This window comes from Orbicella faveolata, unplaced genomic scaffold, assembly GCF_042242905.1.
Source record: "Orbicella faveolata isolate gen_17 unplaced genomic scaffold, um_ofav_v1 contig_13, whole genome shotgun sequence".
NCBI classification, from domain to species: domain Eukaryota; kingdom Metazoa; phylum Cnidaria; class Anthozoa; order Scleractinia; family Merulinidae; genus Orbicella; species Orbicella faveolata.
Genome location: NW_028301540.1, coordinates 14,462,809 through 14,487,839, shown reverse-complemented (window position 1 = coordinate 14,487,839; position 25,031 = coordinate 14,462,809). Strand labels below are relative to the sequence as shown.

Here is a 25,031-nt window from a genome sequence, read left to right as displayed (position 1 = left end):
GAGTTGTAAACGGAATCGGAAGAAATGGAAACGTTCTGATTCTTCCGACTCCGATTCCGTCGAGCTTATGACTCCGCTTACGACTCCGATTTTCGATGTTCACTTGGTCGTAAGCACTCTTACGTCTCTGACTACGACTCCGACTCCGACTAAGTCGCTAATGAAAACCAGCCGTTAAAATACGTGACAGTTTGTCTAGACAAACTTTACTGTTTAAACGTGGAACAACGCGGAAAAAAGTTGGCCGTTCACCGTAGCTCGAAAATGGTAGCACAAAAAAAAATCCGTTGGTTTGACAGACATGTAAAGTTTCAATTTCGCCTCTCTTTATTAAATTATGGCTCGTGCATTTCAAGGATTCTATGGAAAGCAAAGAATGTTGCCAAGAAATGTAATGCTTTTCCGTTCCAACCAATTCAACAAAGGCATAAAGGGCATAGATAGATTTTTCTCATTGTCAAATTTATCACTTTTTTTAAACAAGCGACCCAGGGGCCAATATGCTGCATCACTGATATTTACTGCTGTGAAGGTAAAACTATTTTTTTTTTATCCAATGAGAAGGGTGCATGCCCGCAGTGCGCATGCTGAGTTTGTTTACCTAGATCCGTGTCCCCGCTCATGATCGCCTTCTCTAGTGCCAGGTCATCTTTCTTCATGCGCATAAGCAGTGGTACCTGGTCAGCGGCCTTTGCTTCATAGTCCAACAGCTACCAGAGGAAAAAAAAGGTTTAAAAATCGTGCAATAAAACAAGTGATCAACGCGACGTCATATAACCATGAGTAGATTGGCTGTACATTTGAAATCAAGACAGAATGCTTCTTGGCAAGCTTTATCCCGTTTAAATTCCACTCGTAAAACTTCCCTTACATTATCAAACTCATTAATAATTCATCAAGTTTAGACAAAGGCAATCATGACCGTGAGAGGGGTTTGGATATCTGATCTTAATTAGCATGATAGACTTTTACGATTTTATTTCTCCGTTTTCTCCTTAGTTTTAGATTCGATTGAGAAGATAAATCAAACACTCGAGACAGTGTTTGACCACATTTCTAAACCCCCCAAGGTTTGTCAAAAATACTCCGCTGCGCGTCGTATTTTCAACTCTCTTCTCGGTGTTTGGAAATGTGGTCAAACACGGTCTTTCGTGTTTGATATATTACTGAACAGACCGTAAAGATTTAGAAAATTAAATTTCACAGCACTGATTTGACTTTGGGTTCCAATACAATTCTAAGTCCCAGGGGTATTTATTTCCTTATATACAGGTGTAATATCATGGCAATTTCCTGCATTTTTGGTCAAAACGGCTTTAAACTTACGACTCAGTACCTTGGCTCGTACATGATGTGCGCTAAAAACACCAACTCTAAGATGAAGACATGACGCGATTTGTTGAAGAGAGATCATCTTCTAATTAGTTTTTGGCTATGTTCCAGGACATTACGACGAAATGATGATCAAACCCACTTCTCAAACTCTTTAATAATTTATCAAGTTTAAACAAGGGAAATCATGGCCGTGGTGGTGTTTGGATATCTGATCTTCATTAGCATAGATTTTTACGATGTTATTTCTGCGTTTCTCTATAGCTTTAGTTTCGATTGAGAAGATATACACTCAAGACAGTGTTTGACCACATTTCCAAACACCTCGAAGTTCGTCAAAAATACTCCGCTGCGCATCATATTTTCAACTCTCTTGTCGGTGTTTGGAAAGGTAGTCAAACAAGGTCTTTCGTGTTTGATATATCACTTAATTAACCCATGACGAGACTCGCGTTAAAACTTCAGTGCACTTATTAAGTAATCTTGAACAAAATAAGACCATAGTGTCAATAGATCTTGACGGTTTTAGCATTTGGAAGTCGTGTTCGAGTCAGTTCCCCTTTAGCTGAGTTTGGCTTTAAATAACAAATCACTTTGCAAAATTACATCGCTGGGTTATTGCCTTCCGAGTTCTCCACGCCCACTTCCCTCACAGCAGATTTACCCTACCCCTTGCGCAAAACAGCAACAACAACTACAACAGCAACAAGAGAATAAACGAAACAGAAAAAGTAATGTCACTGAACAAAAATTCATTCTTGATGACCCACTTTGATAGCCAGCTGTGTTCTTCCACAATCAACTGCTTTGGAAGCAATCTCTGAATATGATATTCCAGGAGTCTCCCCGAGCTTAGAGTTAATGGCACGAGCTATCTCCTCGTCATCAACATTTGCCTGTTGGACCTGAGAGAAAAATACACAAATAATATTACTATGTTTTTGTAAGGCACTTTGAATCGTTCTAGATTCTTTTTCTAAAACTCAATAATAATTCATCAACTTTATACAAAGGAAATCATGACCGTGACAGAGTTTGAAATCTGATCTTAATAGGCCATTTTACAGTTGTGTGCTTAGTTACCCGGCCTGTGACTGCAAGCGAGGCTGGAGGTGACCTTGCTTTGATACAGACCTCTCTGCTTTTCTCATGTAAATGCCAACTAGTTAGCATAAGAACAACTTGATTTACACAACAAAAACAGTGAGGTCTGTATCAAAACAAGCTCACCTCCAGCCTCGCTGCCATTCAAAGGCTAGGTCACTGAACAGACATCTGTAAAATGGTCTATTAGCATGAACTTTTACGATTTTATGTCTTTGTTTTCTCTTTAGTTTTAGTTTTGATTAGGAAGATATATCAAACACTCGAGACTGTGTTTGACCACATTTCCAAACAGCTCAAAGTTAGTTAATTTTACTCCTCTACATGTCGTATTTTCATCTCTTTTCTCGGTGTTTGCCGGGAAATGTGGTCACACATGCTCTTTCGTGTTTGATAGTTTACTGCAGGGCTCGAAATTGCGACTCACTGGTCGCCAATGCGACCAAAAATTGAGCACTGGCGACTAAATTTTCGGAACTGGTCGCCAGCTGGCGACTTGCGTTTTGTCCGATAACTAAAGAAAACCATGACATAACTTTTGCTTTTAAATCTTTATGTTAGGAAATCAATCGGATATGGTAGCTAGTATAGGTAAAGTCTGCATACGAGCCAAGTGGCCCATCAGGCCGGAGCTTATCCCGGTTTCTGTAGCATGAAGCGACTAGGAGTATTTCTACTCCCCCCTGGATGGGATGCTAGTCCATCGCAGGGTTACCCCCAGCATTACGTTCGCCGGTATCCATTTATACACCTGGGTGGAGAGGGGCACTGTGAGAGTAAAGCGTCTTGCCCAAGAACACAACACAATGTCCCCGGCCAGGGCTCGAACCCGGACCGCTCGATCCGGAGACGAGGGCACTAACCATGAGGTCACCGCGCCTCCCATAGCGAGTATACAACTCACCTTTCCGTCCCCAGTAAAATAATGTCTGAATATTACAAGATAATCGAAAAAATTGAATGTATTTTGACACGTCGATATTGCGTTCACGGCACGCCATATTGTTTCAGCGGCTTCTTCCGAAACTGGGATCACAGGCACACTTCAACGCCATGGGCTTCTTATGTCTTCATTTGCCGCGAAAATCGCGGCAGATACCAATCAGTTGAAGGAGTAATGTGAGTTTTTACGTTCGGGGAATGAAGATTCAGCACAGACCCGTGTTTGTCTCCCAATGAAAACCACGGACTTAAAACGTTTTATGCCTCACTTCATTTAAAGTGACTATGGAGACAACCATCACCTTCGGACCAGAGACATATCACCTGAGAACAACGGTAGCTTTATAACGAAGTGTTACTCGTGTTGTTTCTAATTGTTTTCGCTCTTCAATTTGTGACTTTCCTTGCATGCCAAGTAACGTATAAAATCGTGTTCTTGTGTAAGTTATATATAAAATCATTTGGCGACCAAACTTTACGATCTGGCGACCAAAATTTTTCCGTTAGTTGCCAGCTGGCTCCTGAACGAAAAAGTTAATTTCGAGCCCTGTTACTTCAAATGAACCGCGAAGAAATTTTGGTAGAAAATACGTTGTTGCTCTTTGTTGGTAATTTCGAGAAGAAATTACTAAACGCTTTGTATTTCATCCTCTAGACTTGCCACAAGTTGACCTCATGAGTTTCAGGTAGAATAGCTATGCGAGCGAAGTGAGCTGCAAGCGAGGTTTTAGGTCGCGAAGCGGCTCAGCGAGCGACGAAGTCGCGATTCGTCCAGTCGGTAATGAATAAACAAGACAAAGGACTTTTCTGAGAGTTTTTTTATCCTCGTATTGCTCAACATGGTTCATAAAAATAGAACATGTCGGATACATCAAAACCACGGGTAACTTAACGATCACTAGAAACATTTGGATTCCCTTCAGGCAAACTGCAAACTGAATTCTACTTAAGTTCACCCTTGATCAAATAGAAAAAAATTTTGAAAGACTTCTAGAAGAGTTTGACTATTTTTTTGGAAAAACGAAGGATAAAAAATCTCTGATAAACAATTTACAGCCAGAAGAACTGTGAAAACTCCCACAATGTACGTTGACCACACTCACCTTATAACACGCCCAGTGTCCAAGAATACGACTGGCTCCCTCCCCCTTAGGAATCTTCAGGTAATCACAGATTCGTATCGCCAGACAATAGTGACGTCTCAAAACAAGTCTTAGAGGAGAAAAAACAAAAAACAAAAAAAAAACAAAAACAAAAAAAAACAAAACAAATCAGCCTAAACAAGTTAACCTTCATACATAACAAAGCTCCTTGTTTTTTGGTTTCCACTGATGCAGATTATGCACTGGTAATGTCACATTGACATGTTATCAATTAATTTGAAACGTTTTTCTCACTCTCGACAATTAAAAGACTGCGTATTCCCAAAGGCAATTGAATTCTCTACTCTGGACAGAGTTTTGCAAATGCAGGCGAAAACGCATCAAAAAGTATGCGTTTTCAAACGAAAAAGCATTGGTATGTAGGAGGTCTAACTTTTCATTTCACTTCTGAAGGAAGGTACAGACTCACCTGTCAATCAAGGTTTTCATTGCAAGCTTTTCCAGTCTGATAAGATTATTAGTTAAGGACTTCAATTATCACAGCCAGTGAACAAATAATATTAACCATAAAATGGAATTGTCCTAAGGCTCCGCCCACACCACACTGGAAAAAATTTTAAACGGCGTTTTCACTTTGAAAACGCATGGAATGTTTTCCGTTTACACTAAAACGCAAAACCGGCGTTTTCAAATCCCTACGGTTTGAAGAGCGTTTTCTAGAGCTTCGTTTTGGTGACGGATTAGCGCGGACGGTAGGCCTGACAGTGGAAATGAAGCTACATTTTGAAATTTCTCCGGCGTAGTGTGGTTTAGGCCTATAACGTGTACGTCTTCAATCTGCTGAAGCCGGATTTAGTCTCCCGGCAACCGTTATGTCGTCACGAAACGCTTCTCCTCAAGCGTTGCGTGATAAACTCAAATGACCGCCGGGAAGGTGATTAACGTTAATGGAGTAACTGGAATTTGAAAATAATTTGGAACTTTACATCAGAGTGGAGTTTCTTCATTTCGTGTCATAACTGGTGCTAATAAGTAACGCATTGCGAGGCGAACGTGGGGTAAGTGTGTCCAAGGAGTAGGACATGACTTCTAGTTCTTCTAATTTGAGTTTTTCAAACTCTTTCCCGGCCTCGACAGTTGAAAATGGTAGGAGAAAAACCAATTCAATTTCCCCACTCTGAAAATGACTGCTAATTTTCACAGACTAGCTTTCTTTATAGATATATTCTCAGTGACATATTGTTATTAAATCAGGTTCTTTTCATCCTCAAGACAGCCTGTTAAAAAGGCTCCCTTGTGGAGTCCAGGGCGAAACAAAGTCAGAAGCCGAGCGAGCGGACGTTTTTCGCCCTATATAATGCTAGTTTACACTAGCGACATAACGACATTAAGGCCTGGTTCACACTAGCGACATAACGACAAAACGACATCGTCACGAACAATATAAAAAGGACGTTATCTCGACGTAAAAAGGACGTTATGTTTGTAGTGTGAACATGTAGACATAATGACACATTAGCAACATAACAGCATGAACATAATGACTTAAAGATAAAACTGATCTTTTGATTATATGTCGTTATGTCGCTAGTGTGAACCAGGCTTAACGAAATAAGAAAAACGTTATGTCGTTATGTTGGCAGTACGAACACCCTAACATAATGACATAATAGCAACATAACAGCATGAGCATAATAACATAAGGAAACTAAAACTGATCTTTTCCATATGTCTTTAAATTTATGCCCACGTTCACAATACTGACATGAGCGATTATGCCGTTATGTCATTATGCCGTTTTATCATTACGCCGTTTTGTCATTATACCGTTTTGTCATTACGCCGTTTTCTCATTAAACCGTTTTCTCATTATGCCGTTTTGTCATTATACCGTTTTGTCATTATGCCGTTTTGTCATTATCCCGTTTTGTCATTACGCCGTTTTGTCATTAAACCGTTTTCTCATTATACCGTTATGTCATTATGCCGTTTTGTCATTATACCGTTTTGTCATTATGCCGTTTTGTCATTATGCCGTTTTGTCATTATACCGTTTTGTCATTATGCCGTTTTGTCATTATGCCGTTTTGTCATTACGCCGTTTTGTCATTATACCGTTTTCTCATTATGCCGTTATGTCATTATGCCGTTTTGTCATTATACCGTTTTGTCGTTATACCGTTTTGTCATTATACCGTTATGTCATTATACCGTTATGTCATTATACCGTTATGTCATTACGCCGTCTTGTCATTACGCCGTTTTGTCATTACGCCGTTTTGTCATTATGCCGTTTTGTCATTATGCCGTTTTGCCATTACGCCGTTTTGTCATTACGCCGTTTTGTCATTACGCCGTTTTGTCATTACGCCGTTTTGTCATTATGCCGTTTTGTCATTATGCCGTTTTGTCATTAGGCCGTTTTGTCATTAGGCCGTTTTGTCATTAGGCCGTTTTGTCATTAGGCCGTTTTGTCATTAGGCCGTTTTGTCATTAGGCCGTTTTGTCATTAGGCCGTTTTGTCATTAGGCCGTTTTGTCATTAGGCCGTTTTGTCATTAGGCCGTTTTGTCATTAGGCCGTTTTGTCATTATGCCGTTTTCTCATTACGCCGTTTTCTCATTACGCCGTTTTCTCATTACGCCGTTTTCTCATTATGCCGTTTAGTCATTATACCGTTTTGTCATTATACCGTTTTGTCATTAAGCCGTTATACATTATGCCGTTATGTCGTTATGCCGCTACTGTGAACCAGGTTTACACTAAGTTTGGAGAGCCGAGCGAGCCATGTGAAATGAAAGCAAAGCGACAAACTCCGCGTTTAATAATGAGACATTACCCAGATGCGAAAGGATACTGTCCGTATGTCAGAGGCATGCCCACCATGTAGTCCCTGACAGCATTTAACACTCGCAAAGTTCTGCACATTGAAACAAAGGCTTGTGGAGGCATGTCAGTCAAGAAGCTTTTACCGAATGATGCTGCCTGGAGAAGGAAGAAATAAATTAACATTCAAATTTTTTTGTCTACGGGTAAGAACCCAACCTAAAGATTAAAGTAGCGTTAAAGTACAGAGGGCTGCATAACTCAAGTTTTAGCCTGCGAACAGGCTCACCTTTGAGTCACGTGCGCGAGCGGCGAAGAGCAAAGCAATCCGGCGAGAAGGAGTCTGGTGAAGGAGTCTCGTCTCGCGGCTTCGCCGCTGGATTTCGGGCCCGCGGCTACGCCGAGCGCGCTTGTGCTCCAACGTGAGCCTGCTCGCAGACTACTTAAGTTTAAAGGCTGTGTACTCCAAATAATAGATAACAAATATTTAATGAGGAGGCCACATCAGTCCTAGCTGGTTTTCATGCGGTCCTCTATCCTGGTCAAATTGCAATTTGGAGTGTTGGTTTTTGCGGAGGGAGGAAAACCAGAGAACCCAGAGAGAAACACTTGAGGCAAGGTGAGAACCAACAACAAACTCAACCCACATATGACACCTGGCTGGTCAGAGATCTTGGCTTAGTGACCTATAAAACATTCAAACTAGACAGAGTGTTAGATAGATAACCTCAATATAAACATTGAGAAATACATTCTGGCAGCGTCTTGGACGACGAATTAAAATTTTCCGAGAAGCAAAAATAATTATCAAAAGTTTAGTCAGCCAATTCCCACCACAAAAGTTACAGCTGGCTTACTTCTGACGTAGGTTTAGAAGTTAAGAACTTCAATTATATGATAATCTGACCAACAAAATTACTTCAGTCTGCGAATTACCAAATCAACCTAGTCTCCAGTGCTTTTGGGTTCCTCACGAAAGCGATGGGGACTAAGTCGAGTGTTAACTCACTCTCAATAGGCTTCTCTGCACTGCAGGCTCATGTTCTCCAGCGGCAGCGTGGATGCATTGTTGTACAGCTTCAGGAAGACGGTCCTTGATCATGCGAATGTATTCCTCCGCGCGGGCGCTCTTTTTCTGTTTACAAAGAAAAATTTATTAGTATACAGTTTCTCTGGAGAAAAATACCATGTTAGGCCCCGTCTATAGTTGTAATGGAGCTGAATCCAGTTACAACGGAGCCAAGAATAACAAGCCCTGGCATAAGAAACCCTAGCATAAGACGTATAACGATCCCCCGTGTGACAAACCCGAGAATAACTAACCCCCGTAAAACGTATCCCAGTATATCGAACTCCCCTTATATCGTAACCCGGTCTAAAAAGCCCGATTAAAATGAGCTCCAGTATAATGTATCCCAGTACAATTGCCCGCCTTATAACAACATTTTCATTCATAGCCGAAAGCTAAAATCTTTTTAACCAGATAACGCTTTTCACTACTTTTTAAATACAATCTAGAAACCCAAACCACGACATAATTAATAAATGGGATCAAGTAATAAATTACTTAAGTTTAATGTAAAATAGATTAACGAGATGGGAATTCTTTAGCTTTTCACAGCCCGAGCTAAAAAGAAAACTCCAAGTTACATGTCAACTGCTACACTACAGTTAAACTGTTCAACAATTTTGACGCCAACCAGCCATTACCCAAACCCCAAGATATACAGGGCGATATTGCTTTCTTTCCCACAAACCAGAAAATGTATTTTTTTAGTTTCTTGGCAGTTTGTTATATCGATCTGGTTTCCAATGTGTTACAATCAGGAGGCATTGTCCAACATTAATACAGTGAGGATGGAAGAACCAAAATGGTTCTTGTAGGTGATTGTAATCATTGGTCTGTTACAATCCTGGTTCTTATAGCATGAAGCGACTAGGATAGCCTGTGACCTGAAAAGTGTCCATTTATGGGATGTGTTTTTAAGCATGACCAAGTGTTCACTCAATCTAGTCCCCAGAGGCCGCGATCATTTTGTTCAGCACCAAGAATCCCGACCTCTGGAAGCACTCAACACCTGAAGTACGCGATTCTCGGGCCGTCAAATCTGACAAATCTGATTGCCTGAGAATGAGAAACGAATACTCTGTGCACGTTCAGAAAATCGGGTCCGACAGGAGGTTGTAATTCTTGGTGCTGACCAAAAGAATCTCGGCGTAAACGTGCAATAGAGGTGGTATTTCTAATTAGAATTCCTTTTGTATGTTCTGACACAAATGCACCACAAAATGGCACTGTACATCGGCGTGTCCAGGTTAAATTCTTCGGCCCTAATAATAATCAGTTCTATGTTCAATACTAAATTCAACACTTTCAGTGTAAATCTGCAAAATGTGGGCATCAGAAACTCTGCTTATCCAAATTAAAGTCTGTGATTGCTGAAAAAATGGACTTGATTCCCTCTCATGCCAAAGGTTGGGCAAACCCCAACAGTGAAACTCTCCCTTCAAACAAAGGATTGACTACATTGCGAACTACAAGGTGTAGCGAAGGTATCATAACTACATCGCGACAAGAAAGGATTGTGGTCTTTTAAATCTTATATCTTACAGTACACAAAATGAAGATCAAAATTTGCGCCTCGTGGAATGGAAAGTTACTTACCTCAAATTCTTTAGATGCATCAAACAACATGGCACCAGGTTCCATTGAACCAATTTTAAATACTTGCTCAACAGCAGCTGAGAAATCAATGAAACATGGTATGATGTGATTAAAAAAATAGGTGGAACAAATACAGTGGAACCCCGTTAATCCGGTCACCAACGGGCCATAAAAATCTGGCCGTATTAACGGGGTGGCCGTACTAAAGGAGGTTCTTTAAAATAAGAAAATGACTGACTGAGCTTTTGCTTGGGCCAGAATAAAATTTCATTCTAAAGAACCAGAATAAAATGGCCGTATTAACAAGGTGGCCGTGAGGCGGGGTTCCCCTGTGATTCATTTTCAATTCCACTTATTCTGTTCTGTCCCCTAATTTAAAACTACCCACTCCGTCCCCTTCAGACAATAAGAACTGGCCGGCTTTACTGTATATTTAACAACCAGATTCCATTTAGCCGTGGTTCTGTTCTGTAATTGTTAACAGATGACGTCAAAGTGTGGAAAGAACAAAAAAGTGGTACACGAGGCGATAGCCGAGTGTGTCACTGATGTTGTTAAACATTTTAATGAAACCAAAAAAAAATCCTTAATGGTGTCGTCTATGCATTTGTCCTCCACCTGATCATAAGAAAGACCCAGTCAAAATGTGACAATAATCTGACATATCATATAAATACACCTAGACTTCATTTAGGTCTAGCAGACCAACATAACTTGTACTGATTGTAAAGTAGGTTAAGTCTGTGTTCCGGGCCTCGTGACCCATCAGGCCGGTGCTTATCTCTGGTTTCAGTAGCATGAAGTGTCCCGGAGTATTTCCACTCCCCCCTGAATGGGATGCTAGTTCATTACAGGGTAACCACGCCAGCAACAAATTTCGTCGGTACCCATTTATACACCTGGGTGGAACTAGGCACTCTGAGAGTAAAGTGCCTTGCCCAAGAACACAACTCAATGTCTCTAGCCAGTGCTCGAACTCAGATCGCACAATCCCGTAAAGTTTGTTTTGTATTTATTTTCATGCCAATACAATACATTCAGGTATTTGTAACATTTATTCCAGTTCTGTTTCATATTATGATGACAAAGTTTTACCAATAAGCATAGAGTATTCTTGGTTTGTACAGAAAATTTTTCAGGTGAAAAATCTCTTCCAAAACGACCAAACCAATTTTTGAAATTGCAAAAGTCCCCGGAAAAACATTTTGAACCAACATAACTTTCCTGTTTTTTTTCAATGAGCATCAGCTGGAGGCTTTCTACAAAAAGGGCACCTTACAGACACTATACAAACACTATACAGCTTAAGGCAGAATAACCCATACGACTAACCAGGAACTCGCTGGAGCAGCTCATGAGCCTCATTGCCGATGATTCTGACCCCATCCAACTCCTGAACCAGATGAACTGAGCTGTCCATCTGATATCTCTCCTATGTCAAGAAAAAATTCTCTCAAAGTGTATTTATCCACTAGAGGTTAAAAAGCAGAGATAAGCGTTTCTAGGACTTGATATCTTTGTGAAAGGCTGGTTGATAAACTTTGCACAAAATGGTGCATCAAAGTTTCTACATTTATCACAGCCATCTAAACAGACCCCCAGCAGAGTGAATCAAGAAAAATCAATACAAAACAACAACAACAAAAAAACAACAAAAGGGGTTTAAGATTTGAGGCTATGATAAAGCACCCCTCCAAACAGCAAAAATAAAAACAACAACAACAAAGATAAATACCATGTTATGCTTCACCTTTTAACCCCACCCTGCCCCACCCTGCTGTAAAATATCTCAAACGCAACAGCATACAATAGTGATGTTTACAAAGTGGCCCACATTGCCATAGACCAACAGGAGTACATTTCTGCTCCCCTTGGATGAAAGGCCAACTATTCCATAATGAATCACCTCCGTCTGCAGTTATCTGCCATGTTGCCCTTTCAATTTGCCAGTACTTAACCAAGTGAGTGGAGAGAGACACTGTGAGACTAAAGTGCCTTGTCCAGGAAAACAAAACTACTACCTTGGACAGCATATGAAATCTAAGCACTCAATTCAGAGTTAATGTGGTAATCATAAGGGCGCCTCACGTCCCTATCACATTCAACTGTGTCAAGTAAGTACATGTACTTAAGAAATGGAAAACATTTTTTGTGTTTCTATCAAGTCTTAGTATAAATCTACTATCACCAAAACTGTCTTCTTATTGGCTATGCCACTCACTAGCTATTCTGCTGAAGATAGTGAGTAGCTTAGCAGTGTGAGGCTGTTAACAAAACTTAGCTGCTTCTTTGTGTTTTCGAAGTGTCTGTGAAGAGATATTAGATAAAGTTTTGAATGACCACTAGATTCATACTAATAAAAACAATGTAATTTGCTCTCGATTTCAATGCGTGTCCAAGCTCATAAATTTTATCTAACTGTTAATTAAAAACAGAAACATGTCTTTTAACCAATCAGTATGTGTATTTTCTTTAGGCTGTTTTCTACAATCTAACCATATCATGTGATAAAATTCAAAGGATATCTTATGGTGTCCTGTGTTGGTCCAACCACATCTAGATAATCATCCCAGTAACAGATCACTGCACCTGTCGCACACCTAACAGAAAAATAAAGTAGAGTTTTTGTAAACAACTAGACATTTTAAGTAATTCTGATTTAAGTGCATCCAAAGTGTTTCCACATTCTTCATCTACATTAAACACTGTCTTAATAGCATACAGTATCACTAAGTCATCACAAGTGAAGTAAAAATTATGTGATTGTATAACCTGTTATCATCGCTGATGTTACACAACTATGGAAGAATAAACAACTTCATTTTCATTAAAATTAATACTACATACAACTTACACAAGCTACAGCACAGCACAATCTTATCACCATACACTCATCCCCAAAGCACAATTTTTACCTCGTTTGGCATTGTTCTAAGCTTTCTCTCCAATAATGGGTTTTGTCATGTAGATTTGTCTGACACAAAAATTTCATATTTTCTACTTATTTACCATTTATTTTCTTTCAAAATCAAATCAACAACTTAATTTTAATGTGCTGTTTTTTTTAAAAAAATATTACTGGCTGACTATTCCTGCAGGGAGCCTACTAACTGGGACACCTGATGTGTTGATCCAGAATATATTCATAGCCCCAATTTTGGCTTTTGAGACCTCCCCTCCCCCTTTGAATTTCCAATACATTTCCTTGAGGGTATAGATATTTTCTGGAACCATGTAATACTTAAATGCAAATTGATGTAGAATTACATTTTGTAATATTTATGATAAAAGTAACATGGTCAGTCACTGACCTTTCAAACAATGGACAGAATAAGGCTTACCATGCTAACTGTTTGGGTCTCGAATGACAGGCAGTGTTGAACTCACAGTAGACTTTCTGAAATAAACACACATTGCAGACTGTCTATAATATTCTTCTACAGCTACACTGTAGAACCAACCAATCCATTCAGCTACCAAAGTGTCAGTCGGTTTGGCAGTCAGCCTCATACATGCTTCATTAAACAACTCGGACAGGGCTTAAAAAAAATGGCATCCAGTCATCTGGGACAAGTACAGTCATGCAGATTTTCTCGCTGGATAAGAAATTTTTTATTCTCACTTGCCCAATAGGCAAGGGCCCAGGCAAGTCGTAGACCAACTATATAAAAAAGTAAACAAAGACTTGCCCAGGGCAAGCAAAATTTGAGAGCTGGTTGTCCAAAGGGCAGGCAGGAATTCAAGTCCTGTTGGATACAAATATTATGTGTAAAGCAGAGTGGATAGCCTTTCTCATCATTTAGGACATAGGTAATCTTACCATTTCTTGTTGTTGTCAACCTGGAAAACTGATTTTAAATCTATAATAGATCCCACTTTGAGTCAACAAGTGAAAGAACTACTTCATAAAATCCTGACAACAACAACAACAACAACAACAACAACAACAAACCTCCAGATCTGCCGATCCAATCCACAGCAAACCAGTGTCAGTAAACATTGCCAGGTATTCATAGTTATAAGATATTGCCATTTCTATAATGGAAGTCACTGGCCCTTCTTTGAATGTCACAGTCTGGAAAATAACATATAGGGTCATTATCAATAATATTAGAAAATACCAGGCTGCAAATAACAGTCGGTGATCGGACATTGGCTGACCAAAATTTGCTCATGTCTGATGAAATCCCAACTGTGGTCGGACATGATGTCCAGACAACTTTTTTTATCATAAATCATTTCATGGTAGGATGAATAAAAATGATAAAGCACCCACAATTTGTTTTGTCTAACCAAGATGGTGTCTTAGTAGGACATGTGTCCTTTCAAGAGAAAAAATTATTTGCAGTCTTGAAATAGCTATAGTTTTAATTCAGAAGATAGTGGCAATTAGAATTCATTGATTTTGTGTCATCCCTTGAATTGGTCCCTTCTCTTGATTTCAGTTTTTGGAATACCAAATATTTCAAGACAGCTAGTGTGCTATGCAAATGAAGGCTGAGACATTCCAATAGTCAAACCATGGAGACATGGTTGATCATTGCAGTTATATACACAACTTAAGCAGTTGTGAAATTAAAGCCTGAACAAAATTCAGGCATAAACAGGATTCAAACTCATGACCTCTGCGATACCAGTGCAGTGCTCTACCAACTGAGCTATCAAGCCAACCGGGAGCTGGTCACATTGTTAGTTCGTAATATATTGACTCTCGTACATTATGTACCGGTAGATGGTGAGGAACAAGTAAATATATAAAAGACCATATATTTGCACTGCACCAGTATTGCAGAGGTCATGGGTTCAAATCCCATTCATGCCTAAATTTTTTTTCAGGCTTTAATTTCACAACTACTTATACTATGTTGTGTATACATATAACTGCGATTATCAATCATGTCTTTCTATCTTTCTCCGCAGTTCAAATGTATGGTATTTCATATATTCACTGGAGTCAAACCTCTCCATAAACAAGTACATGTTTCCATTACAATTGTAGGTAATCGTATCTAATGAGTAATATTTAAAAGTTCTCTCAAAATTACATGAGCCTTCAGGCGAGTTGCAATTTGAAAGAATTTTCGAACGTCAAGACAATCCTTGTAAAATTGCTCAAACTTGCATACAACTATTCATTTATTGTATGACTGAGGAAATTATGAACACTCTCTTGTTAATTCACACTGCAAGGTAAATTAAAAATTTACAATAAATTGGCCTGCTATCAGCCAATCAAGATGAAGTACTTTTCTTAGTCATACATATATAATAAGGTCTGTTATTCCTAAGTCTGTGGATGAAACCTTAGTGTGCGACCATTCAAATGAAAGTTTTATGCAGTGCTGTTTGTCTTCATAATATATAGATTTAGCCAAGCCTAAAAGTGGAACGTCTGATTGCAATAACTGACCATAAAGGAAAAAGAAAATGATTTTTTTCTTCGATCACAAAATCAAAAAAATTATCAATTGTGAGCATGTAATTATTTAGCGTGTGGTTTTGCAATTTTTTCCACTTAAATTTTAACAATTTATACCCAACAAGAAGATCTTTTAGATCTTATAACCGTGCTTTTAAAATTTAACTGTTTGCTTAGCACTACCGTCGGAATGTAGTGCACATTTCAAAGCAGTCATTGATGATTCTTTTCTTACTGTAGACATCACATCACTTGATCAACACAAACTGTATTATTGCACCATCAGTGGTAGCCGTTGACAAATCTCCGATGATGTAATGGTCCTAATCTAGAACTTTCTTCAGGATATGTATGGGCATGAACGATATGAACCACACGATAATAACACTATTAACAACAGCTTTCTTTCTTTAAAGACATGATTAAATTTGATTGGTGTTTTCCACGAGTAAAGGGCTAGCAAAGTAGTCACACAAGTCATGTAATTTAATAATGAAACTCTATCCCGACCGATGTATCGATTTGGGTCACTCCAGTGGCTACAGATTGAAAACGTGACAGAAAATTGGCGTTACTTTCGATTCTCACCAAATTTGCACAGTGGGAAGATCTCATCATTAGCCAATTACAGGCCATTTTTCAGCTCTTTTCGTCACATCCTCCCCCCTCGGGAGAATTTTGTCAAGTTAGCTAATTTAGTATGTAAGCCACCGTAATGGTGGTCGCTGTCGGCAAAATGTTTATTTGCTCAAAATTGGGGCAAAATCTTTCGGAGATGGAAGTCAGGACATTTGTAAGGATACAGAAAGTAATATGGGACCAGTTGGTGGCTTCTGAGGCTGAATTTATCCAGAAGTAAGCTGTATTTTCGTCTTCGTGCCGAAAGCCATGCAGTGAAATATTATCGGTTTGTTCTGCTGTCTTGTTCTGTTTTTTCTCTTGGTCATTTTTGTAGCCCGCCGAGGCTATTCTTTTGTCTAAATGAGTTGAAAAAAGTTTGAAAAAGATGTTCCCATTCACGTTTAAGCTCTCAGGCGATAATTCTGGAGTTTTTTGGCCGAAACGTCGACTTTGTTATGTTCGTGTTTTTCGGTTGCTATGGGCTACCGTTGCTTCCTTTGTTAGGACAAGTCTGGGGAGTGAGGTCACAAAAAAATTCTAATTAATTCTGGTTTTGTTCGATTTCGCTGAAATTTTAACACGATAAAGCTGGATTGTTAAGGAATAGATTTACCTTCTGCCGATGTGTGGTAGCTATTAACGCTTAAGTGATATATCGCTTCGATGTCAGGGTTTTGAAGAAGCTTTTTTGCAACGTGTAGGTTCAGCGTGATTTTGTAATCTGAGATTTTTGTTGACCCTGAAGAAACAAGGTTTGGCGAGTAAACATTACAGATTGCGTAATTCAAAGTTGGCCGAGTGGAGATCTGTGTCTGGTCTCCGACAAAAAAAAAATAAAAAAAAATAAACCAAGGGTAGAACATGAACCGCGCTCGGCCCATGGCTGCGTGGTTAATAAGCCTAACCAAGATTGTAGAAATTGAAGGCTTTCATGCAAAAAGGGCATACATAGCATTTTGGGCCGATTTTTGTTTTTTGCCGGACCAAGCTAATTTTTGGCAGACTGACTTGTTTTGACATGAAAAGCATCATTGCATGATTGTTTTGTTGATTTGCACTTTGTTTTTGAGAAATATCGTATGGAAAAAACTCAGTTTTCCAAGGGTATCTTTGGGAGATCTTTTGTTGAGCGAAAAACAAGTTAAAGAAACCTTTTGTTTTGCTAAATGATGAAGTCACTGAAGCGTGGTATTTGCCGCTAGTTTTATTATTCATATAATTACACAATTATCTTGCTTCATTAGCACAAGTGGATAAGGTGCTGAACGGGCTGCATCCAAGTTTGTTTTGTCGTGACACATCCGGTTTGATACGAGGTCAGTCAATTTTTTTTTCCGGTCTATTTCTCTACTTCTTTCAAAAATCAAAACATCTATTTGAAAAAAAATTGTGTTCTCGAAGCTGCTAAACTTAACCGTTTAAGTTCATGCTGCGTCAAAATCCACCTTCCAGGGATTTGCTCCAAAAGATGCCACTCAGAAAACTGAGTCATTTTTGCATACGTTATTTCTCAAAAACGAAGTGCAAATCAAAAAAACAATTATGCAACGATGCTTTTCACGTCAAAACAAGTCAATCTGCCCAAACTTAGCTTGATCCTGTAAAAAATAGAAATCGGCCCAAAATGCTATATATGCCCTTTTTGCACGAAAGCCTTCAATTATGTACTATGCAATATATCAGGGACTTTCCAAGAGACGATTGTGCAAGGAATATCTCAGAAGGAAAGTCAACAATGCGCCAGGGGTTAATTTGTGTTGAAATTTTGCCTTTGCAAGTACTCCCTCCTTCTCCCCCAGCGAAATAACCTGACTTGAGCAAGCGATCCAATCGGAAAACCAGTAACTAAATCAGTGGTCAACTTCAAAAAAACACCCAGCCTCAATGAGCTCTAAACCTGAGCCCACAATATGGTTACATGATACTGGTCAGCGGATAACTTGTTGTGACAGCTGTCAATTAACAATAGCATGGATGCCCAAAATCAAAGGTGTAGCTATGGTTATGATGTTACTCTCTTAGTTTTTAAGGTCTTGGCGTATGGATGTATGGATGTATGGACAGTCACATGACAACCAAAATTTTTCAGATCAATGGGCTACCAAATTTTCTAAGGTATGGGGCTCGGCTCGCACGTCTTCGGCGTGTAGGAGCTCTGCTATGACTGCAAATTGAAATATTTTGAATTTCAAATTCCGTCAGTGACTGCTGAGATTGACTGGGTTGATCACACACCTGTTTATTGCATTGACTCTTATCAGTAAGGTACAAGAGATGATCAATGGCCACAAGCAGTGTCGAGCCTCTGTCGTGAGGTATTATCACCCAGCTGCTGGGCGGGGCATCCAAACCTATTAACAGTAATAAGCTTGTTAGCACTGTCAAAAAAATTAGTAGATAATGGTGCAGGTAAACAACCTGGGTTCAAACTGTGTCTAGGGCTGCTGCTCTAAACGTAAATGATGTACAGTATGTAGTTGAGAAGGCATGAACACTGCATGCCTGTTGGGCAAGTAATATTTTATTGGGGGCAACTGACAACTGAAATGTACTGGCCCACTGGGCAACTGGATTCCAATTTTTTTCCTGCCCTGTACCTGCTTCAAATGCTTTCCAATAGGAAAGATGGTCTCCAACCTGCTCATGCAGAGCAAGTATTATTAATACCAGTCGGTGGGTTTGCATTTCTGTTCAGAACAACAGGAAAACATGTCTTAGACACTTCAACTTTTCAAAATGTTCTCAGTTGCATAGCTCCAGATCCCCCAGGGAGGTGATCCATCTGCTGTCACAATGGGTAGTTACACTCTCCGAAGTCTCACTCTTTGGCAACAAATCAACTTGGGGGTTTGAAAAATGCTTCCATTCATTATTAAAACATAAAATTACATGAATATTTTAAGAAACATTACAAGTCCATGTGCATGTTCTTAAAGAAAAGAACTCAGAGACTAACAGGTGAGAACTATGGACTTAAAATTATAGAAATAGAAAGCAGTGTTTCCGCCATAACACGCCATTGCGGGAATCCTGCGCTGCAATCAGAGATGGCCCCCAGAAAAACGAGAAAAGGGCCAATTTGGCCCTTTTCCTTTTACAAGACTTCAGGCTTAATACAGGCATAGTATTTTAAAAGCCATCCGATGCAAGGTTCGAAATTGTGACCAATATGGTCACCAATACAACTAACATTTCATCTTTGACGACCAAAACTTCTGGTTTAGTCGCCATAATGACAACTACATTTCTCTGTGTTGACAATCAGTAACGGCTATTTTGTCACACATTATGTCCTTCTAGAAAATCACATCGAAAGATCTTTGCTTCTAAAACATTCAACAGAAGAAGAGAAGTCAGTCTGTCCTTTTGCTTTGCTGTAGTATTGATTCTCGGAAAACTTACAATACAAACGGCTGACCGTGTATGAAATCGCCCTATAATGCATTGCAAACCCTTGATCATTGACTAAGTCATGTATGCCTAAGAATTTTTCTCTTGTAATGCACGGATCCTTCAAACTAGTAACTGATTCAAAAGAAACTTTATTGAGTAGAAACACTTCAAAAAGCACTTATTGAATTTTATCATAGATCCTAATAAACTGCTTTATTTTCCCTTGTACCCTGATGCATTTTTTCCTTCTGTAGCTTTCAATTTATTGGCCCCTTTCCTAAAAAAATGGTCCCTAACAACGGTCTTCAGGGGCCACTTTGGCCCTCAAGTAAAATTTCCTGGCTGAAACACTGAGAAAGTTTACATTCAGAATTTCTGAGACTGTCAGGCAAAATATTGCATGACACAGAATAAATTGAGAACTTAAATAATCTAGAGACCAAAACTGCTTAACCAACAGTCTGTTGAACATTAAGTTTGTGATGAAAGCAAATGTTTTTTAACAGACATTCAACATTTACTTCATGAAAATTAAATCAGTCAACAGATGGCAAAAATTCCTGACGCCATTTACCTGGTGGATCAAAAATACGTCGACTGCGGACCTCTTCCACATTGTTGGCAACATAGAAATGGTAACTACCAGTCAAGACTGCTACTCCTGTCCTTCCAGCAAAGTTGTAGATTTTGCAGTCAATAACTTTTGATTCCTTGGCATCCTACAAAGTATTTAATGGTAGAGTACATAGGATTGCCATAAAATAACAGGAACAAACAAAAAATAATTCAAGATAGTGGGGGTGCAAGACAGTCGGTAGTAAATCACTGACTAATGATTTTGCACTGGGAAAAAAATAATAACTGCACTGAAAAAGATTTGCAATAAAAGAGTCTGTGAACTAAATTTATGTTTCATTATGACAATCATTTGTTGCCCTTGATGTTTCTCAGTTTTTTTGTAACAAAAAGTCAAGTACACAGTTATAGCATGAGAACAGCACTGTCACATAAATCTTAATCCTCTGTCAAGGACCTAAAATTTGGAATTCTCTACCAGCACCTATAACTAGTTCAACAAGCTTCTCCAGCTTTAAGAAAAAGTTGATTACATTTTCAAGGCAAATATGGTGAATTGGCCATGCCGTGCATGCGGAATGCATTACAATATATACTTAACAACTGAAGTGGCCTCTGCTATCACGGGCGTCCCAAACTCACAATTCGAGGTGCGTGGTGTTGTGTTACACATTTTCAAGAATGGAATAAATAAATAAAATGACATGAAAATGAAAATGTTACACATTGGGCCGTTGAGAATTTGAGCGCTCTACAAGGCGTTGTATGGAATTTAAAATAATGAAGCATAAAATTGAGCAATGAAATCAAATGTTACTTTTTTTGAATAAAATTAAGAAAATATACTCACCTTGCCTGGTTTCTGTTGTCCATTTGGCCTATTTCATTGTTTTTGGGGGGTTTTCAGGTGTTTGTCGTAGATCTCTATGGACAAAGTCAAGGCTGGACACTGCTGTTTCGAAAGACCTGGGCTGGGAGGCCGTTTTCTCACCGAAATTCGAATCCGCTACTCAATTTTTCACTCCGATGCAAAGAAGGATTGTTCCATTGGTCCCCTTTTCTGCTCAGCTTGGAAAAATCTTCAAACTTTCTGCTCAAATTCAATTTTTGCTTCACTATTGGAGCTTTCAACTTTCCGCTGCAGTTTGTGACTGTCCTCCAGACTACAGTACAGCTTGAAATCAACATTAGTGACTGCTCCGGCGTCAACATGCTCCTGTGGGGTCGTGGGGAGAGGGTCATATTTTTCAACGGAAATTTTTGACTGTGCACCCGTCTGGTAAGTTGCATTTTATGCAAAAAAGGTAACATTTGATTTCATTGCGCAATTTTATCGTCCGTTATTTTAAATTCCATACAATGCCTTGTAGAGCGCTCAAATTCTCGACGGCCCAATGTGCAACACAACACCGCGCACTAACGGCAGTCACGTCTCACTCGATATGTGTACATAAATCATTAATATTTGATTGATTCCTTGAATCATGAGTTTGGGACGCCTGTGCTGCTATAAGCCTAGTGGGTTTCTTTGGAGGTCTCCTTGATGCCTTTTGTTATTGTTATTATTTTTTATTATTATTTAACCTCAGGCAAATAACAGAAGATGACGATAATGATAATGATAATAAACGGTACCGAATTGAAACAGTGAAGAGAAATGTCTGAATTATTACTAAAGCATCTCACTAACCTGACCCATGGTTAACGTTTTCTTGATTGCTCCATGAATATCATAAACAAAAACGCTTCCATCATCAGCTACACACAGAAGATCCTCTGAAACAGACCAACCCATCTGAACAATAGCACCTCCATCCCACTGAAAATAAGTGAAAATAGTGATCTTCAAAGCAAGAACACAGAATTGCATACATGATACATGTACTCTACATTAACTTACTTGGGCCTCTTCACAACATGTGGCGCATAGGGCCCCTGCCTGCACATTTAGCTATGCATTAAATTTAAACACACGATCAAAATTATAAAAAGTAATCTGAACAGAAATAAAATCAGAACACTTTTAAAATAAATAAATAACCATCTTAATTGGCTACTCCACCGTTGGGGTCTTTCAGGGCCAGCAGAAACAAATGATGAAACAAATACAATGTAAATGAAGATAATGTGGTTAGTAATTCCAACTGGCAGAAGGCAGACCAGTTGGCTAATTACAAGCGTCACTGAGGAGTTGAACTCGGGACTACTGAGAACAACACCAGCTGGTGGTCAGAACGGGACTTGAACCTGCAACTTCTGCATTTCAAGTCCAATACCCTAATAATGCGACCACGCTGCCTTCACTCCACAACAATCCACAACGCAACACTTCGTCGTCATTACTATTGTTGTCCCTTAACATTCAAAGTCACATATATAATGCTCCCAGAATGTAGGAAAAATAATTTACATGGGCAAGAACAGTGGAAAGGGAGCTTAAGGGGAAAACGACTAAGAACCAGTGGACAGAAGTAGCATCAGCTGCAGAGGATGGGATAGCCTGGGGGCAGAGACCCTACAGTCTAATTCTCTACTTGAAGAAGAACAAACAAATGATGTTGATGACTATAATACCCCTTGCTGTAAGGTGTTAGTAAATTGTAAGCAAGGTTAGTATTGTAAGTTGTTTTAGTATTATAAGTAGAGTACATATCACAAGCGATGTTAGAGTCTTGTAAGCTATTTGCTGTTACAAGCAATGTAGTTACATGTATGGTACTTTTGTAGGTAATATTTGTATATTAAGTAGCATTATTGTTGCAAGCATTTTAAGGTTAAGTGTTGTAAATTATGTGTGTTGTAATAAAAAACTTCCTTTTTGAAGAAAAAGAAATATATATATACCCCTTGCTCATGTGGCCTAAGTTGTCACATCAACTGCTGAATCTACCTGGGATAGCTGCCAAAGCTTACCTTGACAGTAGCAAGTTCCTTTCCAGCAGAGGAGAAAATATGAATGATCGGTTTGTTGATGGACGATCCTTGGACACGTGCAAAATGTTTGTCATCTCGTATGAGAGCTGCAAGTTATTACAAGCTCATTACATGGCTGCTCTACATGTATATTAGTAAATCCTCTTTTTAACTTACACGCAAGTGTGGTGGGAAAGAAATGTCAAAAACTTAAATATAACATTTCAATAACAGCTAAAAAATGTAGGCCACAAATCTACATTTCACAGAGTGATCTTTGCTAAACCTTTTTCTTTTCAATTCCTTAGTAAAATGAACCAACTTACTTTTCTGACAGCAAAAGACACTAGATATCTAAACAAAGACCTTTACTTTGATGAAAGGGCTATCAAATAAACTGTCATCTTCACTGACTTACCAATGGTGGTTCATTTACCTTTATTGAGTTCAAGTTGATAAATAGCTTACTAGAAAGTCATGTACTTTCATGGTTGCCACACCTATCACTATCAAAATTCCCTGACTTTTCCCTGACTTTTCAATGATAAAAATAAGATTTTCATGACCAAGTAAATACAAAATGTCAGATCTTCTAGCCATAGTTTAGGGGCAAATTATTGTCTAGACATTGCTTTTAAGTCTACAGACAAGTATGCTTATTTTACTATAAGGCAAGAAATAACAATCACATTTTCACTTACCAATAGGACCCCCAAAAGATGCCGCACTTACTATAAACTTGGAGAGATCCACAGCTTCTTGCCAGGCCATGCTGTATAACTCTATCTTCCTATATACATGTATTGAGGAGATACAGAGACTGTTACATGCAGATTTATTTAACAATTATTCCACAAGCATGTGTTGGAAATGATATGCTAGTTAGCCAATGAGACATACATGTATAGCACTGAGTTAGCTATAATCACCTCATATCCGACAAGTGCGAGTGGAGTAACTGTTTTATTAACAACTAAAATAAACGAAAAATAAAAACGCCCTAAAAACCATACCACAAAGTCTAAGCCATTGGAAACTATTGAATTGCATTACCCTATGATGCAATTTTTAATATTGACAAACAGATGGTGAGTTTGAGGTATTGATTAATCAAAAGATTGATTGAATGAAAAACTTGTCGACAAAAGGAATTCCTCTTGTTTATTTTCAACAATTCACTGACTGGATTGGTCACTCAGTCAGCTGGTTAGCTGGTTGTTCAGTTAGTTGGTTAATAGGTGAACAATAAATTAGCAATTCAATTCCTGTTGTATATTTTAACAATTCACTAATTGACTAGTTGGTTGGTCCATTAATCAACTGATTCATTGATTGCTTCATTAAGAATGTATTAATTAGTTGGTTGGTTGGTTGGTTCATTGAAAAATTGACTGACTGACTGACTGACAGACAGACAGACAGACAACCTGACTGATAGACTGAATGACTGATTGATTGATTGCAATTGATTGATTGCCTGACTGACTGACAGTTTGACTGACTGATTGACGAACTGACTAACTGACTGACTGACCTAATGAAAGAATGATTATACTGCAGTTGATTGACTGACTGACTGACTGACTGACATGTTGACTGACTGATTGACTAATTCGTTCATTGTTTCATTAACTGACTAATAGACTGACTGATTGGTTGATTGGTTGATTGAAAATGACGAACAGGTTGCCAGTCTCGAGCTCTTAGCTTCTCAACCAGGAAATCAAATAACACTTATTTGTGCTCACGCATCGTTCTACATAGTTGTAGTACATGTAAACAATTTGGACCAAAGTTACTTTTTTATCGTCCCATAGTCACAAGCTTATTTGCCATAACTGCATATAAACAACGTTTTAGAGCAAGAATTAAGCTTAAGCTTATAAGCTTACTCTAGGCCATCGTTGGGTACGACCATATATATGAAATGAACTTGCCTGTAGAAGACCTTCCCCAGGGGGTTCCAGTCAACCGTTACGTGAGCCATCTCAGAACGAAACGTCTTGATTTAGAAATAACGCTATTTAAAAGTGTTTACATGGTGCTATAGATCAGTCAGCGTAATATATCCCTGTCCGAGTCGCAGCCGCCATTTTGGTATTTGCGAGGCTGCAATCCTAATAATCAGTGGTCACTTT

The 25,031-nt window shown here is 38.9% G+C and overlaps 1 protein-coding gene across 1 annotated transcript in view; it reads right to left on the bottom strand.

Moving 5' to 3' along the window:
* LOC110040164 (vacuolar protein sorting-associated protein 16 homolog) overlaps nt 1–25,015 on the bottom strand; it is a 35,091-nt gene extending 10,076 nt beyond the window's left edge. The window contains exons 1-17 of the mRNA XM_089284719.1: nt 24,827–25,015; nt 23,595–23,679; nt 22,894–23,000; nt 21,671–21,799; nt 19,979–20,123; nt 18,247–18,362; nt 13,924–14,046; nt 13,313–13,368; nt 12,499–12,571; nt 11,304–11,400; nt 9,972–10,048; nt 8,316–8,441; nt 7,338–7,465; nt 4,951–4,986; nt 4,482–4,590; nt 2,103–2,237; nt 602–710 (exon numbers count right to left, since the gene is read on the bottom strand). Of these exons, the coding sequence (XP_089140845.1) occupies nt 602–710; nt 2,103–2,237; nt 4,482–4,590; nt 4,951–4,986; nt 7,338–7,465; nt 8,316–8,441; nt 9,972–10,048; nt 11,304–11,400; nt 12,499–12,571; nt 13,313–13,368; nt 13,924–14,046; nt 18,247–18,362; nt 19,979–20,123; nt 21,671–21,799; nt 22,894–23,000; nt 23,595–23,679; nt 24,827–24,880 (1,705 nt within the window). The 5' untranslated portion in view covers nt 24,881–25,015. The remainder of the gene's footprint in view (nt 1–601; nt 711–2,102; nt 2,238–4,481; nt 4,591–4,950; nt 4,987–7,337; nt 7,466–8,315; nt 8,442–9,971; nt 10,049–11,303; nt 11,401–12,498; nt 12,572–13,312; nt 13,369–13,923; nt 14,047–18,246; nt 18,363–19,978; nt 20,124–21,670; nt 21,800–22,893; nt 23,001–23,594; nt 23,680–24,826) is intronic.
* Between the last annotated feature and the right edge of the window lie 16 nt (nt 25,016–25,031).